At 45.0% G+C, this 21452-nt stretch overlaps 3 protein-coding genes and 1 non-coding gene across 4 annotated transcripts; all 4 read right to left on the bottom strand.

Moving 5' to 3' along the window:
- Positions 1-5086: 5086 nt before the first annotated feature.
- On the bottom strand, positions 5087-17396 carry FASN2 (Fatty acid synthase 2). The gene is made up of 7 exons (XM_017181927.3): positions 17101-17396; positions 14859-15082; positions 11739-13201; positions 5863-11094; positions 5702-5797; positions 5463-5606; positions 5087-5401 (listed from the first exon to the last, which is right to left on the bottom strand). Exons 2-7 carry the CDS (start codon positions 15028-15030, stop codon positions 5291-5293), a joined length of 7218 nt encoding a protein of 2405 aa, XP_017037416.1. The 5' UTR covers positions 15031-15082; positions 17101-17396; the 3' UTR covers positions 5087-5290.
- On the bottom strand, positions 11384-11506 carry LOC121502504 (U5 spliceosomal RNA). The gene has a single exon (XR_005991022.1). It is a non-coding gene; the product is annotated as a U5 spliceosomal RNA (small nuclear RNA).
- Positions 17397-17550: 154 nt separating the features above from the next.
- Positions 17551-18428, bottom strand: LOC108085340 (uncharacterized). Its single transcript, XM_017181897.3, has 2 exons — positions 18252-18428; positions 17551-18109 (listed from the first exon to the last, which is right to left on the bottom strand). The coding sequence occupies exons 1-2, from the start codon at positions 18316-18318 to the stop codon at positions 17718-17720; spliced, it is 459 nt and encodes a 152-aa protein (XP_017037386.1). The 5' UTR covers positions 18319-18428; the 3' UTR covers positions 17551-17717.
- A 1440-nt stretch (positions 18429-19868) lies between these two features.
- LOC108085349 (reticulon-4-interacting protein 1 homolog, mitochondrial) lies at positions 19869-21378 on the bottom strand. The gene is made up of 3 exons (XM_017181914.2): positions 20751-21378; positions 20088-20693; positions 19869-20036 (listed from the first exon to the last, which is right to left on the bottom strand). The coding sequence occupies exons 1-3, from the start codon at positions 21270-21272 to the stop codon at positions 19932-19934; spliced, it is 1233 nt and encodes a 410-aa protein (XP_017037403.1). The 5' UTR covers positions 21273-21378; the 3' UTR covers positions 19869-19931.
- Between the last annotated feature and the right edge of the window lie 74 nt (positions 21379-21452).

The following is a 21452-nucleotide window of genomic DNA, read 5'->3' as shown; positions in this document are numbered from 1 at the left end:
CTGCAATTGTAAGGAAAAAGTATACGTTATAAAAGGGAGTCCTTAATTTAGTAATTTTGAAATATCTAAAACATTAGGTCTCTGAAACGGAATAATATATCTTGAACGCTTCTTGTAATTGTAAATATAGTCCTAAAACAAGATACAAAGCAAGCTTCGGCAAGTTAATGAGTGCTTATCCTTGCAGCTTGTAATTGTATCATTCGATCGAATTGCAAATTGATTATAACTTTAAAAAATGTTGTTTTTGTTGAGTTTTTGACATTGCGTTGCAAAATTCTTACAAAAATTATAAAATACCTTAAAAGGAGTCGGAAGAACTAATCTGTTGCCTACCTTTTAGGTGAAAATTTGTTTTTCAAATTTTTTACCTAAGTTTTAACAATATTTTTAAGGAACCGAACTGTAAAAAACAGTCTTTAATTTTTTTTTCTTATGGTCAGCTGGAAATTAAAATTCTCTAATCGTACGTTTTGCCGTCACCAACGCAAAGGCAGTGAATAAAATATATTTATTAGGAATAATCCCATAATTTAGCACAGTAGTGTCGCAAATATTGTGACTGCCTCCAATATTAGTGCTATAAGAAAGCTTGCTCTCTGCAGTTGGCCAAAGCTTTTGCTCTCTGGAGCGGATGCCGGTGGAATCCAGACAGACAGATGGGCTGGGCGAAGCGGCGGTGGAAAGTTGGTGTAGAAATTGCAAATCAGGTGATGCCGAGCCGGGTGGAGCTTTTGCCGCCCATATGCTGGGCGCACGCCGGTTTTTGTTGTGGTTGTGGCGTGATGACAACCGTTAGCCGCTCTCACAGCAACTTGTGGCAATGCGAAGCTAACAGTGCAACACAGCTTGTGTTAAGCTGCTGCTACACACACACACACAGGCACACACAGCTCTTACCCAAACACAAGCTGCTTTCTTATTCGCCGAGAAACTCGTACGATGTGCAGAATGATTCAACAAAAGGAGGGAAAATAAAATAAGTGGAATTAGCTGGTGCGGAGTGACGAAGTCGGTTAAAGCTGCAAAAAATCTGGGGAAGCCGAAAGCGTTGTTAGAAGAACAAGAGCCAGAACAAGAGCGGTCAGCAACAAAGCAGAAAGCGAAATATAGGAACTCAAATACCAATACCATATTACACAGAGAAAAATAAATGCCAAATTATCTTAACAGATAAATGGGTAGAGTAGATTAAGCTTTTTTACTTTTCCCTTTTGTTCGTGTTTTGTTTTCAGATATTTGTTTACTAACAACTTTATTTTTTAACAGTTTTTTGATATGAGAAAATAACATTTTTATCAATTTAATCACAATTTACTTTCACTGTGGCTAAGCCCAAAGCTATAGGTTGCCCTCTTGAAAGGTTTTTTTTAAATCATGTGCTAGTTTCTCCAAGTGTATTTTTGAGCTGTCGCCTAAATCGGCCGACTCAGCGGGCTTATCTATTCAATCAAAAGGCCGTTGGCTCCTCACATCGACACAGTCGCGTCTGGGATTCAATGTTTATGTTTTGCTATTGTAATCGCATGTGGGAGCGATGGGAACACAGAGAAAGAGAGAGGCACACAGCCGGCATACTAACACAATCCGAACACACACACGCTCTGGACGCGTGTACCATTTGTTTGGCGAGATTAGGTGGCGTGATTCTCAAGTTCATTGAGGTATTAATTCCATCGCCCGGGAGATGCGCTGTTTTACTGCTTCCTCATTCGGGGAATCGACTGTAATCGGACCTCTCGCATATCCTTTTACAGTCGTGGTTGCAGGAGCGTCATGATTTATCAATACTGTTGCCAATCGATCCATCTATTCATTTATCATCAGGCCATATTGCCAAAGTTGCGTCATTGGAAAGGCAAACAAAACACAAACACCCACATGTACATACACATACATACAAATCAGCAAACATTAACCCCTTCTCCCTATTTTCCACAGGGCACCGGGCACTTTACACTGTTTATTTATGCACTCGGTTCTATTTTCACAGTTATCGATTAGGGAGGGCCCCAAGTACACGTGTACGCGTCATCACCACCGCCCACTATGGGCCGGTGACGACGCACCACTTCAAGTTCATGGGCGCGGAGATAGCCAGTGTGGATGCAAGACTGGGACATGGGGTGATTCCAAAAGAGGCGATAGCAGCGATAAGGCGCTGCCTACTCATACGACTCTGCACCTGGATCGGAAATGTTTGATCGCCGTTTAGACGCGTGTTCTTCAGGAAGCGCTATTATTGGCCCATAAAGATAAGCCAGACACTCGAAATTTTCCAATCACTCCTCGATTTTTGTTTTTGTTTTGTTGGGCGTGCGAGCTGCTTTTAATGGGCTTTTTTTTTTTTGGGCGAGCTGCTTTATATGCAAAATGATCGCGGACAGATAACACACTTGAACTACAATTAATAGAGCTTTAGGAATTCTAGATTCTAAGAATTAGAATTAGAATTAAAACTTTTTTAATTTAAATTATTTTATGTAATGTTTTGATTTTATAACTTTCTAAAAAACTTAAAAGCTTGGATTTTATTTATGTTCATTTATTTTATATAAGCCATTTTTAAATTATTAAAAAAAAACGCTTAAAATGGTTGTTTACTTAGGTTTGATTACAAAGAAATTAAATTGAGGCACGCAACCGGGAAATGCTTTGAAAATTTGATCATTTACTAAAATTGGTTACATTATTAATTCAGAAACATGCAGATAATATGCGAACTAAATTTAGAAGTGAGCTTGGTAAAAAAAATAAACTTTATTCATTATTAACGGACAAATTTCCATCCCGATTTTGAAACTAATTCACTTTTTGTAATTTAAAAATTGAAAAACTATTGAATAAAAAAATAACTAAAAAAAAATGCAATCGAAGCCGTTTTTATGTTAAATTTATTTACATTTTTCAAATCCTACCCTAAATAGGGAAACACTTTAGGTCATTTCAATAAACGTCACTTTCTAGCATCATCTAATGCGCATTTGAATACTGTATTTCGATGTTATTTGGAGAAATTGAATCGAATCCGAACTTTTGCTGCTTCAGGGAGACAGTTGGCACAATTGCCGAAAGGCCAAGGAAACCCTACAGAGAAGCCCCTCGTGGAGATCGCTCCTTGGCTCCTCGCCAGACAGACTCCAACCCCTTCCCATCACCGTTTGTCCAATTAGCGACTGCAGTAATTTGCGGTCTCGGGGAATCGCGATATGTGGAATGTGGGGGAGGCGGATGTAACACTTTGGGGCTGGTTCAAACCCAAAGGTCCTAAAGGTCACCAACAGCCATGCATAAAAAGCGCTGAGCCCGAGCAAAGGCGAAGCTCTGTGTAATTTGTATTTTTAGCAAACTTAGCAAACGATCTGAGCACAATTGGGAATTTTTTAGATCTAACCATTATTTATCCCGATTTTCTATAGCACTTTTCAGCATCCGTTTTCCAGGAGGAGCTTCACCGAATGGTTCTCACTTCAAGTCCAGACAATTTCGTTTTCATTTTCTGTCGCGTACATACACCAACACACACACACACACACGCTTTATTCCTGTGGCTGCCATGTTTTTTGTACATACCTAGAAATCAGGCGATTCCTCGACAGCTGTTTTGCGTAGCAACGGGGCGTAAAAGGAGCGGCGCAGTGTGGATAGCGGGTTCCTTGGGCAGTTGGTCCTTACTGACTTCCGAAACCGTTATAACCACTACGTAACGTGACACTCGTAATATCCCAAAAATGTACACAGACACTTTTCAAGCACTCTGTTTGACTTAATGTTCTTCGGTACCGTTAGCTGACGATTTTTATTTTTTTGCAAATTAATTTGCCACACACTTGGTATTTTTGAAAGCGGTAGCGACGGCTGCTGCGACTGCGAACGGAAAATGCGAATTATTAGTCTTGGAATCAGGTGAGCGCCGGCTTTTATACGTCGCCAGCGGGCGCCGACGCCGGCAGAAAGCTTTGAGTCGCATGATGAAAGAAGATTAGGTGGTCTTGTCGAAACTTTTTGCTCTTGGAACTTTTTGCCGCAGAGACCACCTTCCACTTATTATATTATGGCGCCGCTGAGCGGAGAGCGGGATGAAAGTTCTCGCTCTTTGAGCTTTCTGGGTTAACCTTTGCGAGGGAGTGTAGGGTTGTCTAGATACCCTTTCAAAGGGTACAGCAAACTTAGTTTATGCTCCTGGGGCTGGAAGGGAAAACATCTATAAACTTACCTTTAAATTAAAAATAAACGCAACAAAGCTGCTAGAGCATTTACTTTCTTTCCAAGATGATGTAAATAAAAAAATGTATCTATAGTTATGACTTTTAACTCTCAGTATGCGAAAACTCTTAATTTGTTTAAGTAATTGAATACTGTATAATGTTTAATGTTATAGTAGTCATTCTGCCGAATTTTCTGTTATTCTCAGTCTTGTTAATTTTTAGAAGGGAGTTTAAACTTCGGATTTTCAAATTTAAACTTATTTTACTGTTGCTGTTATTAACAGCGATAAGTTTGTCAGCTGTTTTGTGCGTGACACAGATGTACAAATTTTGATTTGCCCGCCAAAGTCGGACCACTTTTTTCCACAATTATTAATCGTCGTCTGGGCAAGATCACAGCCATGATTGTGTAGGAATCATTATCAATTGTGGAAAGGTACACACAGAAGTCGGTTTTAGCGGGTCAATAAAGCCAAAAAAGCCAGCCAGAGCGATCAGATCGCCGCCTCTAATCATGATTCATCGAAGAAATCATGCGAGTGCCACGCGAGTGTAATTTGCGACTAAAAACTCGAAATACAGGCGATCTTCTCTAACTGAAATCTATCTGCGATATGGAAAAGTTAGGGCTATAATTGAATTTGTCATTGTAGAACAGTAATTCTAGTTAATTGGGTGTTATGAGCATTTAACATTAAGCTATAATATGTAGATTTTTAAAAGATACAAAATTTGTATTGTTGAAAACTTTTACAAATCGATTTCAAACCATATGAGAAAAATATTTAAATCAGATATAAAATAAATAATAAAACCCTAAATATCTGTAACCCCAGAAGTTCAAGTTAGTGAAGCTCGACTGTATTTAAATAAACTGCTAGTGCTTAAACAATCCGTGCCAGATTGATACGTGTATTCGTATTAGTAGAGGGGATACCTTAAGAGCTACAAAATAAATCATCAACACAATCGTATTTATAAGGCTACAAACTAGGTATATTAGTAGAGGGGATACCTTAAGAGCTACAAAATAAATCATCAACACAATCGTATTTATAAGGCTACAAACTAGGTATATTCCATTAGGGACGCTTCCTCAGCACGCGTTCGATTATCTGAAGGGTGTGCGGCTCCTTGAGGAAGGTCCTGTGTGTGCCCTCTACCACATGCATATCGATCTGGGCACTGCAGATCTGTAGGATATCGAATCTCATTTTATTTTTGCACGTTATAATGGGATTAAGATAATCTTACCTCTGTTAGACCATAATCCTGTGCCATGATCGCATTGTGCTCGGCCGATTTGATCAAAACCACGTCGCTGTGGAGCTGCTGAGCGCCCTTGTAACTCTCGGAAAGCATTAGCTTTTGCTTAAACATGCAGGCGGCTTTCTTTATCTGTTTGGGGAAGATTTATAGTTAAGGATTTACCGTTTATTAATTATTCTATATTGATTTTAATTTATAAAAGAAAAGAAAAAGAAAAGGCTCACCCTTTCTTTGGTTTGATTCGTGTGAATGGCCAGTGTGTCGGCCAGTTTGTCAAGCTTCAAGGTCCACGTCTGAACGCCATCGAGGAGGTTCAGCAGCTGTCAGAAGAAGGCCAGGATGATTAAGACAAAGTCGAAGAGGAAGAGAGACCGCAAAACCCCACCTGGTTGTAGTCCACATCGGCGAGCAGGGCACCAAAGTAGGCCAATGTCATGGACTGTTGGCGATTGAGATCGTCTGTCTGCTTCTTGGCTTCCTGGACGTAACCGCTAGCCATGGTGGGCGCTCCGTCCAGCATGATCACCTTGACCCCGAAGCGACGCTGCTCCAATGCCACGCCGATGGCATGGGCCAGCAGACAGCCATAGGAATAGCCGACGATGTTGTAGGGACCACGGGGCTGAAGCCTTTGGATCTGGAGGAGATAGTAGGCGGCACAGGCCTCGATGGAGTCGAGAGGCACCTGCTCGGTGCATTGGAGACCGTAGGCGGGGCAGGTGAGCGAGGCGGCCAGCGCCTCCACGGCTATGGTGAAGCCCTCGATGGGCGCCAGGAAGAATACTGCCGGATCCTCGCAGGATACCGGCGCCTTCGACTGAAGGCGTACCATCACCTCCTGGGGTAATACTTCCTCGGCAAATACCTTGCGTGTCTCATCGCTCTGCGGCTGCACTTGTACCTGCGGCTCCTCCTTGGCGGGAGATGCGTTTGAGGACGATGCAGAGACGCTGGATGTAGTGACTCTCGGTTCCTGGGCGTCGATCTGCCGCAGGGCGCTGAAGGTCAGCGCTCGGATCTCCTGGGCACTCAGCACCAGATCGAAGTGTCGCTCCAGGGTCTGCTTGATCTCTGTGCTCATCAGCGAGTCCATGCCCAAGTCGAAGAGCGTTGTCTTGTCGGAAACACTCTTCACATCCCGCAGTCCCATAATATTCGCAATGGTGGCGATTAGACTCAGTCGATTGGACTGGTCCCCGGTTTTCCGCTTCTCAGCCATCACCATGGAGGCCATGACGGGATGGGGTTGCAGCAGGAACAGATCCAGCGTCTCCAGGCAGCTGTTCATCCGCTGCGGCAGGGTGCCGCCCACCACTGTGTCATTGTTGCCCATGTGATCAATGATGAGGCCGGTGTCACCGATGGCTCCCCACTGAATGGCCATGCCCGGATAACCATCGACCTGTCGCTGCTCGCAGATACGTTCCATGCCGGAGTTGGCCAGTCCATAGTTAGTCTGACCCAGGTTTCCTCGACCACAAGCCAGGCTCGAGAAGCATACAAAGTACTCCAGAGCGGGACAGAGGCCCCGTGAGATCTGATCCAGATGCTTAGTGGCCAGCAGTTTGGGCGCTGTCACCTTCGCGAAGTTCTTCGGACTTTGATCCTCAATGAGGCCATCCCGAAGCACTGCTGCCAAGTTAAAGATGCCACCGACCAGGGCCAACTTATTGCTCACCTCCAGCAGCTTCTGGCAACCCGTCGTAGTGGTCACGTCATTGGTATCAATCAGCACCTGGACACCGCGATCGTGCCAGCGTCGAACCATCAGGGCTTGATAGCCACTCTTCAGTCCGGAACGTGAACTCAAGACCAAGAAGCGGGCACCCCGGGAGACCAACCAGTTGGCCAGCTCCAAGCCGAATCCTCCGAGACCGCCAACCAGGATGTAGCTCTTTTCCGGATGCATGTATGAGCGTGGAATTGCCTGGATCTGGCGGAGACGCGGCTGAGTTGTTTGCTGCTCCTCCTCGAGGCGCACCTTGATCACCACCTTGCCAATGTGCTTGCCTGAGGCCATAAACCGGAAGGCCTTCTCGATCTCCTGATCCGCAAAGACAGTAGTGGGCAGCGGCAGCACAGCTCCGCTCTTGATGCCCTCGGATACCAATTTGGCCACTACCAGCTGCATCTCCTCCTCGCCCTCCATCACACTGTCCAAAAGAATACCGTGGAAGGATGTGTTTTTGAGGAACACCGACATACCCAAAGCAGTGTTGTTACTCAGATCGAACTTGCCAATCTCCAGAAAGCGTCCATTAAGGGCCAGACAGCGGATGGAGGCCTGAAGCTTTTCCTCGGACAAGGAATTGAGCACTAGCTCCACTCCCTCGCCATGGGTTTCGTTCATGATCAGCTGCTCAAAGGATGTGTCCCGGGAGTTCCCAATATGTTTGGCCTGAAGCTTGGGAAAACGCTTTAGCAGGAATTCGCGCTTCTCCTTGCTTCCGACTGTTGTGAACACGGTCAGTCCATGGGAGAGAGCCACCGAGATGGCTGCCTGGCCGACCCCGCCGGAGCCGGCGTGAATAAGGATCTTCTCATCCTTTTTCATCTGACCTCGCACCACCAAGGCGTAATAGACGGTGGCATAGACACATGGTACCGTGGAGGCCTGCTCCATGGTCCACTTCTCGGGAATTTCCCACAGCAGACTCTTGTTGGCCAAGCAGTTAGTGGCCAGCGACTTGGCCGTGACCATGGCCATTACGCGACGCCCGCGAGAGTCTCTGCCAGAGAACTCTAGTCCCAGAACACAATCCTGATAGGCCAGGTCGCCTGGCAAAGCGTCCACTCCTAATTTTCCCGAGGCCAGCATAACATCCCGGAAGTTAAGAGGAGCATAGTACACGGTGCAGGGCTCCAGATGGGACTGTGAGGGACTGGAACGCGGACTCTCGATCCAGCGAAGCGAGGAGAGATCGCCCTTAACCAGAGTGTTCACATAAGCCTGTTCCACGGGCAACATAGGTGCTTGGGAATCCATTTTCAGATGACGGTAGCTGCCCCAGTTGCCATTCTTGTACACATTAATAGCCAGATCCTTGGCCAATTGTCCGGCGTAGAAGGGTTCCTCCAGGGAAAAGTTGGGCAGACCTTCGTCCAGGATTAGATAAAGGCGGACACTGTTTCCTCCAGCCTCCCTCTTCAGGCAATTCATCAACCCCAAGGCACCAGAGTCGGGCTCACCTTGGGCCACCAAGTAGAGGATTCTGCTTTCAGCTTGGGCCTTAACCATATAGTTCTTTAGTTCGTTGACCCACTTGAACTGTTTGTTGCTTAGCTGCATTATCAGATGTTGACTGGGACTTGCAGACCTCCTGGCCAAGACCAGCACACGATCTGATCCAAAGAACTGCTCCAATACGGGCACTAATTGGAGTTTACCTAGCTTTTCTTTTCCTACTTGCGTGTATGTGCTTCCTGATTCATCCAGGAGCAGGAATCCAGTCTCTGATTTTAGGCTTTCAAGGCAATGCTGCAGATCTTTGAGAGATTTTTTCGATAACATATCCACGGAGTGGACAAAGTGGCACTGTTGATCCACGGCCCCAGCTGAGACATCCTTGACCACCACTCGAATGCCATGTTCCTTGAGCTGCTCACTGAGCTCTGATTCATTGGCAGAGGTGGAGGTGACTACCGACAGATCGCCCACCAGAATGGGTTCCCTCTCAATCAGCCTAACAAGCTGCACGGCACTCAGAGTATCCAGAGTGGAGCGACTTTCAGCCAGTTCCACACCCTTGATCTTTACAGCCCCGCCGCTGTTTTCGACGATGAGCTGAATGGCAACTGCCAAGACCGAGCTCCTCGATCTCTGCTGATCCTCCCGCTGACTCAGATGCTGGACATAGGGCCAGAATCGATAGCGTTCCACACTGGGCGCCGATTGGCCGCCCGATCGCCTCTGTGTCTGAGCGGTCTTCATCTTGTGGATCTCCACGCCGCCGCATTTGACCACCGATATATTGCTGTGCCAGTTGACAGGCAGCTTCTCCTGGTGCTTCTTCACCAGCTCCAAGTGCTTGAGGGGATTAATCAGAGCCCGCTCGATACCTGTGGGCACGTAGAGCTCTCGGATGTCCTTGCTCAAGATTCGGAACTGCAGCATTGTGTCCATGAAGCTGATCCAGTTGTCTGCCCACTGCAGACGGCCCTTTACCGCCGCAATGTCAGACTCCAGGATTCCCTGGAAAACCCCGCTATAGTCGTAGCCCCTCAGTCTTAGCTCTTTGTAAATATCCTTGGTGCTTAGACGCCGGGACCCAGCGATACCTGGAAGTGAAGGCAGCTGGAGCTGTTCCTGCTGCACGTTACCCGATACCAGCTGGATCTTTCCCGAGGCCACCAGGCTGCTACCCTCGCAGATTTCGAAGCAGCTGCTACCTGGGAAGAAGTTAAGCGTTAGCTTGACCACTGTTCCTACTCCCAGAATCGTGGCCCGGTGGAAAACGACATTCTCAAAGAGAACGGGGGTGCGCAGATAGTCCAATCCCTGCTGCTGGGCCAGACTCATCCAGGCGAGCGTCATGTAGCCCGTGGCCGGAAAGAGGATCCTGCCATCAATAGTGTGTCCCGCCAGGAATGCGTTTTCCTCCTTGCTCAGGTCCAGCTCTACACTCAGCTGGCCAGCCTGTCGCCCACCCTTGAACTTGGGGTAGTTCCACTTCTGCGAGTGATCCCAGCCAATCGAGGAACCCAACATGGGTGTGCCTCGTGATACGGGATAGGATATTTGCGGGGAGATCTTCAGGACTTGTGGCTGACCACCGGCAGCAAAGAGCCTTCCAATCTGGCTCAGCAGAAACTCAAAATTGTTTGCATGACCGCGCTGCATGAGACTCACGTAGCTGATCTGGGGACTCAGCGAGCGAAGAATCGCCCGGAAAAGGCCATGCGGTGCAATCTCCACAATAAGTGCATTCTCTGGTATCTTCTTGATGGCCTGCTGGAAGAGCACGGGTGAGATCAGATTATTTATAAAGTAGCCAGCAGATGCCAAGCTGTTTTTCTCCGTGTCCCACTCTGATTCGTGGACACTGGTGCTCAGCCAGCGTGGACTCTTTTCCTTGGGCTTGGTGATCAGTTTCTCCAGATTTCGGCTAAGCATGGGAGCTGCTCCCTCGATATAAGGACTATGGAAAGCATATCCTCCAGAGCCCACTTCCCGCACAAAGATTCCCTCGGCCGTAAGCTTCTTGATGGCGGCATCCATGGAGGCTGCTGGACCTGAAATTGTGCAGTTGTCATCGCTGTTGTGGCACACCGGATAGCAGTCCTTCGGGATGTGGCCTCCTATCTCCTCCCAACTGAGACCCACTGCCGCCATTTTGCCTCGCGGCAAGTCCGGAGTGTCCAGGACACTCCTTCCACGCCAGTAAGCGGCCAGCACAGTTTGCTCTGCCGTCAAACATCCATCCATGTAGGCTGCTCCCAACTCTCCGGCCGAGTGGCCAATGATTCCATCTGGTCGGATGTTCAGCGTGCGGAGGAGATCCGTTAGAGCCACCTGAATGGCGGACACGGAGACAAAGGAATACAGCATGTTGTCAAAGGTGCGTTCCGTGGAACGGGTCAGGACGTCAATTAGATCAAAGTCCAGCTTGGACAGGACCTGAAAACAGATAAGAAAGCGTTTGCTAATAACAGATTCAGTTGCCATGTATCTTTTTTAAAAGTGCGCGTTTTAAATAAAATAATGTACAAATTATTAATGTACTTTACGAATAAATATGGTTGTTAATTAGTGTATGCCAAGTATTTAAATTTAAATTTAGAGCCAATGGGAACTATAGAAAATTTTATTAAACATGGAAAAGTCAAGCTATAAGTCATTATTTACAAACGCTTCAACTTAATCAACTTTTAATAGTTTATCAAATATTTGAAATTTATTATTTATGGCCCACGTCGAAACATGGGCGCTACTAAAAAATTATTTTAGACTCATTAGAGTGCTCCTCTCCACGGAAATCTTTAGTAAAAGGCGAAAGATTTATTCGACAACTGAAGAGAAGCCAGAGTGATTATCAACCCCGCAAGAAGGGCCTCTCTATTTGTTGCGAGCCAAAAGCAGTTGGGAATTATAGTGAACAGGAAGAGGTAAAAAAAGACACCCTAAGGTAGGCAACATATGTAGGTAAAAGGGGATGGGCTCAGGTAACACAAAATAATTGTTTGTGAGGAATCTGATAAATCGAATGGGTTTATATTCCTAAAATCTGATTTAGATTAGATCAGAGAAAACAATCCGCTTACCTCGGCACATTGTTCTATGGACTTCCGGAATACCTCCAGCTTCATGAGATCCCTGGCCATGCTGGGCCACTGGCTTCCCATGCCGGCATAAACAAACCAAATTGGTCGCTCTTCCTCCTCGAAGGGCAGCACCTCCTGCTTGACGGAACCACTAGAGCCCAGGACAGCATATCCTCTGAACGGATGCAGAGGAATCGGCTGAGCATGGATGTCGTTAATAAGGGTCAGCAGCTCCTGATCTTGGCGGTTCTCGGTGGCCACTGATAGTAGCTTCTGCACAGCTTCCTCTGTGCGTCCGGAGCAGGTGACCAGCCTCAGGGACTGCTTGGATGATGCCCTGGGAGTTTTGGATTTCGCATGCGATCTGAGAACGACATGAGCATTTGCTCCGCCAAAGCCAAACGAGTTCAAACCCACAATGCCACCCTGCCAGGGCAGATTTCGATCCACAACCTTGAGACGTCCGTCGACCAAAGCTGGAACCGCAGGGTTCGGGGTGCGGTAGTGCAGATTCTTCGGGATCACACCCTCCTCCATTGCGATGATCATCTTGGCCAGGGCACTAACACCCGACGCCGGCTCGGCATGGCCCATGTTGGATTTGACGGATCCAATGAGCAAGGGACTTGGTCGCGAAGGACGGCAGAAGAAATTACTGAGCATGTTGGCCTCCTGGTCGTCGCCCACGGGTGTACCACTGCCATGCGCCTCTACGTAGACCACCTCGTCTGGATTCAGTCCGATCTCGCTGTAAGTCTCCTCCAGCAGTGTATGCTGCATGCGTCCGTCCGGAAAGGTTACGCCCTGCTCCTTGAAGCCATCCGTGTTGGTGCGCACATTAAGGATACTGGCGTAGACCCTCTTGGCCTCCTTCCTCCGTTGGAGCAGGACCACCGCACACGTATCCGCTCGGGCATAGCCGTTGGCCGCCGCATCGAATGTCTTGCAAGCGCCATCATGGCTCACAATGCCCAGCCGCAGAAACTGGAGGGCAAAGATCGGTTTCAGGATGAGATTCACGCCCGCCACCAAGGCGTAGTCACAGCGACCAGCCCGCATGTCCGCGAAAGCGTGATTCAGGGCCACCAGCGAACTGGAGCACGCGGTGTCTACTATGAAGCTGGGACCCTTAAAGTCAAACGTGTACGAGATCCGGTTGGCGAACATGGCTCGTGCACATCCCGTCAAGCAGTAGCCATTGATTGTGCTCGGCTCCATATTGGGTATCTCATGCTCCGTCTCCACGAAGGAGAGCCCGATGTAGACGCCAGTGCGACTTCCACGCAGCTGGACGGGATTGATGCCGGCATCTATGATGGCCTCGTGGGTCAGTTCGAGCAGCATTCGCATGCAGGGGTCCATCAGCTCCGCCTGCTTCTGGTGGACGCTGAAGAATTTGTCATCGAACTTCTCCAAATCGGAGTCCTTCATTTTAGCCATGCGCTCGGGAAGACCGTAGATGCCTTTGTAAAAAAAGAGTAATGGAGCAGCAAATAATAAAAGTTTCTCTAAAATTGTTCGGTTAATATTTATTCCAATCATGGAATTATGAAAGCCCTTTAAGCTCGGCACTTCTGGTAAATGATAGCCGATCTTCGACCCTTTAAGAGCTTGAGGAAATCCACATGTGAGTGCGCTCCATTGTTAGCTCCCAGCTAAACCAGTTTTTAAATTTATTCTCAATGGCCCGGCGGAAAACCAGCCAGGCACTTCAAAAAATTGCCTCGGATAAATGAATGTCTTTACTTATGCTCCGTTGTGAATCATAATATTGGTGCAACTTCCATCGCCGAAGCGAAGTTCAAGACATTAAATTTACCCCCGAAATCGAGGAACTCTCTGTACAAAGTTTGCGATAACCAGTTGGGAATTATTGGGTCCACGAAGCGGGGGTCTCAAGACTCGTCGGTGGCTCTTCAAGAGCCTGGATAGGAGGCAGACGGAGGGGAGGTTCCCTATGGATGGTTGTATGCGTGAGTCAATTTCATTGTTTTCGCTTTTTGCAGCTGAGGGAAAACTTTGACCTGGCATTTGAGTTTCAAATTAAATGCTTTTATGAAGCAAATAAATTACGTTTTTAGCACAAAACGCTCTAGTTTTCGTTTTTATTATACCCTTGCAGGGTATTATAATTTCAGTCAGAAGTTTGCAACGCAGTGAAGGAGACGTTTCCGACCCTATAAAGTATATATATTCTTGATCAGCATCAACAGCCGAGTCGATCTAGCCATGTCCGTCTGTCCGTCTGTCCGTCCGTCTGTCCGTCTGTCCGTCTGCCCGTCCGTCTGTCCGTTTCTACGCAAACTAGTCCCTCAGTTTTAAAGCTATCTGAATGAAACTTTGCATATAGTCTTCTATATACTCTCACTGCTATATATGTCGGAACGGGCCGGATCGGACGACTATATCATATAGCTGCCATACAAATGTTCAATAAATTTTTAGAAAAATAATTTTAACTTGGCTGTTTTTCAATATTATTCCATCATTTTTGAGATATAGCCTTTTTATATTATTCCAGAATTTTGGTAAAAATTTTATGAAAATCGGACCACTATATCTTATAGCTGCCATAGGAACGATCGGGAAATTAATCAAAAAAATCATAACTTCGTTGTTTTTCAACGTATTTTAATCTACTTTGACACATGAGCTTCTGGTATTATTTCAAAATTTTGGTAAAAATTTTATGACAATCGGAAGACTATATCTTATAGCTGCCATAGGAACGATAGGGAAAGTAATAGAAAAAATTATAACTTCGTTGTTTTTCAATGTATTTTCATCTACTCTGAGATATGAGCTTTACTTATTATTATAGAATTTTGGTATACATTTTATGAAAGTCGGACAACTATATCATATAGCAGCCATAGAAGCGATCAGATGTAGAGAAAATGTAAAGCTGGGAATGTATAACTGTAACTGTCAAACTGCAAACATAATAAGTATAGGTAAAATGGTATGTAACTCAGTTTAGTGTCTGTTTTCGGCATTATAATTTATGACATAAATATGAAAACCAATCTGCAAGGGTATACAAACTTCGGCGTGCCGAAGTTAGCTTTCTTTCTTGTTTTTTCAAAGCTTTATAGCTAGGAATATGTTATCAGCACTTACCTGCCTCCCAGCGCCTGGGATCTTCTGTGACCATGTCTATGCCATTGAGCAGGTTGTACTTGAACTCTTCGATGCTACTGCTTTCTGGCAGTTTACCGGAGATACCAGAGATCACGATATCTCCATCCTCGCCAGCTGCGGCCTCTGCCTGCGGCTTCTTCTTACTGGGCATTCTGCTGGTTAAGTCTCTGGTTCGGGGTTAAGGTGCCCAACTATGCGGAGATCTTGGAGTTTATACAAAGGTTTTGGGTAAATAAAAGTTCAAATACCAATCATTAAAGGAAAAGTAAATAAAATATTTAATTTTCTTTATAGCTTTATAGAATTAATTTTGTTTTTAGGATATATAAGTTCACAACCTTTATTTCCAGCATAAGATTTTACCATGGAATGTAGCCCAAGCTTAACCATACGCAGCCAAAATGATATCAATTAATAAATAGCAAAAATAATAATAAGGAAACGTTCGAGATAACGAAATAAGAATGATACGCCTTATAAATATTTAAAGTAGTTGCTAAAAATGTCTACACAAAAATATATGGTAATATATGTATGGTTTCAAATACAAAGACCTTAATTAAAGATAATGTTCCTTAAAAAAAAGTGTATTTGTATACAATTTTTAGGATTTTAAATGCTGATACTTAAATATTACTGTACTGTAGGTATATTTTAATCTCAAAATCTGTAACAATAAGTAAGTATCTGTAACAATAAGTAAGGTAATTTAACCTTCACTTTTGTTAGAGGATTTAAACCTAATTAAACAGATTTTGTTTCAGCTTAGGTTATCAAAATGCTTTGAAAAGATTCCATAATAACCTAACAGTTTATCAATTGTTTTCGAACTATATCTTGAATTATAGTTTCAAAGAATTCAATGTTTCGAAAGATTTCAATCTGTCAAATCAATTTCGAAAAATCAAAAACCCTCTAAAGAGATATAAGAAATGAAGAACATTTTTGTGGCTGTAGAATTTCTACAACTTGTGGGGCAAATGACTAATATAGTATATTCTAATCGCTAAATCTGAGATTTATTGATAAGGCATATTTATTCGAAGCCCAATCGAATTTTCATGAGTAAGCACTTGATGGCAATCGATCCTGAAATGGTCGTAGCTCTCGGCTTGCTTTTATGTGAATATTGTCGCCTTGAGGACTGATAAGAGGCCGCTGCAGCAGCAGCAGCAGTCACCTTTCCTCCTCCTATCACCACTAAATATGTGCACCGATCGTACGACTCGCCGACTCGGCAGATTCTGTAGTCCGGCCAGCACGGCAGGGTAAGGGTGCGGGTCACAGCACTGGGTTTCCTGTTGCCAGGTTACGGGAGCTGTCGGCTCTCGAGATTACAGTCGTCCAGCTCTCGAGTGCGTGCACTGCACCTGGGGGATAGGGATAGCGCCCCGATAAGCACTTGCCGGAATATAATTATTATTATTTTCCCCAAAAAAACACTCGCATAATCGACAGTGGCGCGTGCCACGAACACAGAAGTGTCTGTTGGGTTCGAGAGGTGTCTCAAAAGCAGATTTGTAGTCTGAGGATTTCGAGATTAGTGGAATACTAAGTGTGTTTTAATGACCTAGCGATTGTTAAATAATTTTGGAATAAAGCCTATGAAGTATAAGCTTGGAAATATATATACCACACCTATTCTGTTTAACTCTATTGAACTTGAAGGAAGATTAATTAATAAATATAAATACTTTAAATACTTGTGTTTTTTTAATTAAAAACATTTGAAAAGTTAAGGTATCATTCAAGTAGTTAAAATAATATAATAAAACTAAACCAAAGTCCTTTTAAATGGAGTCCGCTCCCACATATTATGTTCCTTCTTTATTAAATTGAAATACAAACCAGGATTTTAGAGTATTTTTTTCTAAATAATATATTTTTTTTACCACAACGATTGGAACAAAACAAAAGATAGTTTCTTTTTTTTTACAGGATGTTTCAAGAATATTTATTATTACATTTAAGTTATATATATACATTTATATATATGTTTTTTAATTGTTATTGTTTATATTTTAAGTTTTTTCATATTACACCACCAAAAATACTCTTATGGTAAAAAACACTTTTAAAACACAAGCACTCAATCTTGGTACGTCTGTGTAACTTTATCCAGACGCAGTTTGTAATTCCAATGACAAAGTAACTTAATTATTTAAATATATGAAGTAGATCGCAAGACTGCGAAAACACACCACAATTTCACTTGACTCACTTTCGATGCGACACTTTTTTGGAACGTAGTGCGTTTTAGAGGGCTTTTAAATCCCTTTTTCACAGTCCCTCTAGTTCACTGATCGCGTATCCTTTTTCTATGTCCGTTGGGAGCAAAAAGGATATTGAATATATAGTGCGAATAGTCCTTTTATGTAACTCGAGTTCGATATGGTATATCCTTTTTGGTGGGCACGAATGGTTCCGACTTATTCCGCAGACAGACTGAACAAGGGCCGCACCCATCGAATTCTTTATATATATTCGGTCTGCGGGGGCACCGGGGATCGGTGGCCACCAAAAGGCGCATTTTTAATTGTCCGCGTAAGCACGACTAAGCTAAACCCACCCGATTTCATTATGACTGTGGCAAAATTTCCACCGCCAGCCGTTGAATTATTCAGTTTTATGCTAAACCTGCCTCTAATTTTGCGACTAAATCGAATAGAAATCACGTTGTCCAGGAGAGGGACAAGTGCACCGCTGATTTGGTGTATTTATTTCTCTGTGCCTATGCCCTGGTAATTAGTCCAAGTGTGTGCCATCGCAGCTGACATCGAATGGTTAACCCAGTTTCCGAGAGCCCCCATGCTGTTTGGTTCAAGAACACCGATTCTTTCAACATTGCTTCTTCGGTTTGGCCTTTCGAATTTGTCCGGCTCCTTTTCGACCGACCTTGCACACTGCCTGCTTTTTAGCCACAGGCTTCTTTCCCAGACGCTTTCCGGCACAAGCTTTGACCTTGGGCTTCGGCTTGCCCCTCGACTTGGCCTGTACTCTCTTCACAGCTTTGCGTCCTTGGGCGGCTGTGTACCGCGTTCTCGGAGTTGGCTTCTTGGCATTGAAATTGAACGGTTCTGGGACCACTTCGTCGTTCAATGTAAGGATCCCCATGTTGGAGCCCACTTCCAAAGCAAATCGTACGGCAAGCTCGAGGGTTCCGAAAGGGTGTATGTGCTCAGCAAGCACTGCGTCTTTCACGGCCTCCGTCAGTTCATCCACTGTGGTGCCTGATATAAGAAGGAGGAAAAATATCACAATTGTAGGTAGTTTTATTTATTTTTTTTTTATAATAAAATAACTTAAATTTCTTAGTGCTCCTCTTTCTAGATGAAGGAGTAATTATACAGATGATACCGTAGCCCAACTTACACATATTATCTTGTCGACTGATCAATTCCATTATAAAGGGCAGCAAGGTTGACTCAATATAATCCATTCCAAAAGTTGTATAAAGTATTTACAAAACAATTTATTTTTTACAATTTTACTATTTCCAATGGGATTTCTATGAAAAGTGTGTGTGTGTAATAAACCAAAAAGTCAAAGGTTACTAGGGCATTTAACATTTTCAACAACTAATATATCAGACTACTGGGTGTATTTCGAAACATAGAAATTAGTTTAACAAATCACATTAAATTCAATGAATTATTTATAGCGAATCAAGCTTTTATTTCATCCATATGTACGAGACCCAATAATTTTTGTAAATCAAATGCAAATAATTGAAAGAAGAAAGGAACCAATTTTAGCAACTAAACTGTTGATAGTCTCCTGTCTGAGCGAGTTTCCTGGGATTTCCATTACCTCCCAGTGAGTGACATGGGAAAAACAAATGTAAAGTCGTTGACAAAGTTCAGAATAAACCCAAACAACTAAATGGATGCTTGACATTACATTATGTTTCCAGACACTCGAATGTGTTACTGCCTTGGCAATTTTTCCCAATAATAGCTGATTTTTTATTCAGAGATACGATAAGCTCTGGGAGGGAATTCAAGGTCTTCAGAAAGCTCACACGACAAATTTTCCCTCTTGCAAATCTCTAGGAATACACTCTAGCCAAGGGGTATAATGACTCTGAGATTACTGTGGCTTCTCGAAGTATGAAATAAATACGAATTTAGATAGGTAATAAGACTCTGCATCTGGTCATCATTTCATATAGTTATTAGTTTACATTTTCATATCATTTTCAAAGGGCATTTGAAAGCCAGCTAGCCACTATTAAACATTTTCCTTCATATCAAGCTACGCCGGGACCCAGTAACAAATTGAGAGCTATTAATAAAAACCAAAACAAAACAGAGACGCGTGCACTCTTCGCTTTCTTTGCCGGCTACGTCGGATGATAGCGGTGATGGAGAGGCTTTGTTATTTTTCTTTTTTTGGGAAGCCTCGACCTTGGCGATAGCTCATGTTCCGATGCCTGGGAGCGGTTGGAAACGCATGAGAACGATGTGATTAGCGGAGGCGGCCCGCGTGCTGCGTCCACCACTCGATGGCTGATAAGGAATCTGGGTATCGGCCAGCTAGCCAGGCAGGCAGTCGATGACATACAATTAGACGCACGGAAATTTACGCGGGCGCTGGCGTGTGTCGTGGTGTCCCGGGATAGTTTTATGATCAGCTGAATCACTGATTTGGCCAATAGGGCTGCAGCTAGCCTGGAAGCCCGACTGTGTAACACCGACCAGTTGCCCTTCAGTCTAGTCGATGGACGATAAGAGCGATCCCAAGAGGCTGGGACGGCAGGTTTTTCACGGTGATTTAAAGGTGATCCATAATCGAAAGGCAAGCTCGTCGATTAATTTTTATAACAAAAATATTGATATGCGTCAGTAGATCAGCTATATAAACTCATAAAAACGCTGAACCCCGTGATGCAATGCCAGGTCTTGGAGTGCACTAGAAACTGCGTCACGGGAGCTTCGGTCAAAGTATGATAGTCGGTGTTTCAAAAAGAAATTAGTAAAAGGCTTTAAATTAACAAACATCAGCGTTTAATAAAACAGCAACTAAAGCTTAATGTCAGCCTATTTCGCCCTCTCAGAGCTTAACCACAATCTTGCCCCGCAAGTGTCCGCCTTTCATCTTCTCGAAGGCTTGCGGTAGATCCCCAAAGCCGTAGCTGCTATCGATCTGCGGCATCAGCTAGAGAATAGTATTATTAGAAACGTTCCCGTTACGGATTCAAGCACTGACCTTTCGTTGCTCCACTAGCTTTTTAAGGAACTGTATGCCCTGCGGAGCGGGACTGAAGAATCCCCACTTAACCAGGCCGCCGCGTTGCGACACGGACCTGATATTGGTCTGGACCAAGTCAAAAACATTCTTCAATGCTCCCAGGCCCAGCCCTTGCTTATCGATGTTGGCTAGCAGAGGCGATGAGAAGGTGATGTATTGCCGGAAATCAAACTTTGATTCCGCTGCCTTCTCGCCTCCTTGGCCGGAACAGTCCAGGACAATGTCGTAGGGTGCATATTTGCAGAGCTCCTCCATGGCCTCGCTGTTGTTGTAGTCCACTACCAAATCGGCACCCAGATTGCGCACCATTTCAGTGGCATTTTCGCTACAAGTGGCGAGTACTTGCACCTTTTGTGACTTTAGCATTTGAATAGCCAGAGAGCCAACGCCTCCCGAGCCACCGAGAACCAAGACGCGCTTGTGGGCACCACCTCCGTCAGCTGTAACAGCGCCACACGGTCCGCCCAGGCCACCGGTGATGTAGAGACCCGACCAGGCAGTTAATCCAGCGTACAACACGCTAGCTGCCTCACTGTCATCCAGTTCTTTGGGGGCAGGGGCGAGCTGAAAGGCAAACATTTTATGGTGACCTTATTATGAGCGGAGCCTAGTTCCACCTACACAGTAAGAAGGCACCGCCACGTATTCCGCATGCGCTCCAGCACTGGCCTGCACCGGCACTACTCCCCAGACTCGAGTTCCCAGTGGCAGGGTGTCCGCTGGGACACCCATGCCCTTCTGGACCAACTCGCCGCAGAACTCACGACCCAGTGTGAGCGGGAACTCGATGCCATCGCCGGGCTGACAACGCATCTTGTTCAGCACCGCGGCTCCGTATCCCCGGAGCATGGCCAGGTCTATCGGATTCACCGCCGTCGTTCGAACCCGAACCAGGCACTCATTGGAGCTACGTATCTGGGGTATCCTTAGCTTGTCCGAAAGCTGTAGCTCTTCGATGCCGCCATAGTTGTGCAGCTGCCATCCGCGCATTTTAGCTTCGCCGGATTTCGAAGGAGGTGGCGGTTGGGTGGCGTTTGTTTGGGAGCCGGCCGAGGCGGTTTGCGCCGAAACCGAGCAGTGGCGCCGCGCCAGCAAGAAGAACCGCCTCAGGGCCAGGATTGCATTATTTCCGGCAGTCTGCATTGCAGACCGGGGTATAAAATTAATTATTTTCAATCAAATAAATATTAAGAAAACGATTTGTTTATGTTTTTAGGCCCGGTGTGACCGTTGGTTCAGAATACAGCTGATTGTTATGAAATGTCAAAAACTCGCCCATCGATATATTATCGATTGCAAAATTGATCGACCGTTGAAATTGAA

Source organism: Drosophila kikkawai, chromosome 2L (assembly GCF_030179895.1).
Source record: "Drosophila kikkawai strain 14028-0561.14 chromosome 2L, DkikHiC1v2, whole genome shotgun sequence".
In the NCBI taxonomy this organism is placed as follows: Eukaryota; Metazoa; Arthropoda; class Insecta; order Diptera; family Drosophilidae; genus Drosophila; species Drosophila kikkawai.
This window is presented reverse-complemented; position numbering and strand designations above follow the sequence as displayed.

What these genes read in the sequence shown, in the direction of transcription:
- FASN2 (XM_017181927.3), bottom strand. Translation starts at nt 15,030, where the DNA reads ATGCCCAGTAAGAAGAAGCCGCAGGCAGAGGCCGCAGCTGGCGAGGAT. An exon ending in CCGATGTGGACTACAACCAG is followed by an intron (nt 5,798 to 5,862) that starts GTGGGGTTTTGC and finishes TTCTTCTGACAG; the next exon opens with CTGCTGAACCTCCTCGATGG. An exon ending in AGGATTATGGTCTAACAGAG is followed by an intron (nt 5,402 to 5,462) that starts GTAAGATTATCT and finishes GATATCCTACAG; the next exon opens with ATCTGCAGTGCCCAGATCGA.
- LOC108085340 (XM_017181897.3), bottom strand. Translation starts at nt 18,318, where the DNA reads ATGGATTATATTGAGTCAACCTTGCTGCCCTTTATAATGGAATTGATC. An exon ending in CAGTCGACAAGATAATATGT is followed by an intron (nt 18,110 to 18,251) that starts GTAAGTTGGGCT and finishes TTCTTATATCAG; the next exon opens with GCACCACAGTGGATGAACTG.
- LOC108085349 (XM_017181914.2), bottom strand. Translation starts at nt 21,272, where the DNA reads ATGCAGACTGCCGGAAATAATGCAATCCTGGCCCTGAGGCGGTTCTTC. An exon ending in TGGCGGTGCCTTCTTACTGT is followed by an intron (nt 20,694 to 20,750) that starts GTAGGTGGAACT and finishes TTTGCCTTTCAG; the next exon opens with CTCGCCCCTGCCCCCAAAGA. An exon ending in AGCTAGTGGAGCAACGAAAG is followed by an intron (nt 20,037 to 20,087) that starts GTCAGTGCTTGA and finishes ACTATTCTCTAG; the next exon opens with CTGATGCCGCAGATCGATAG.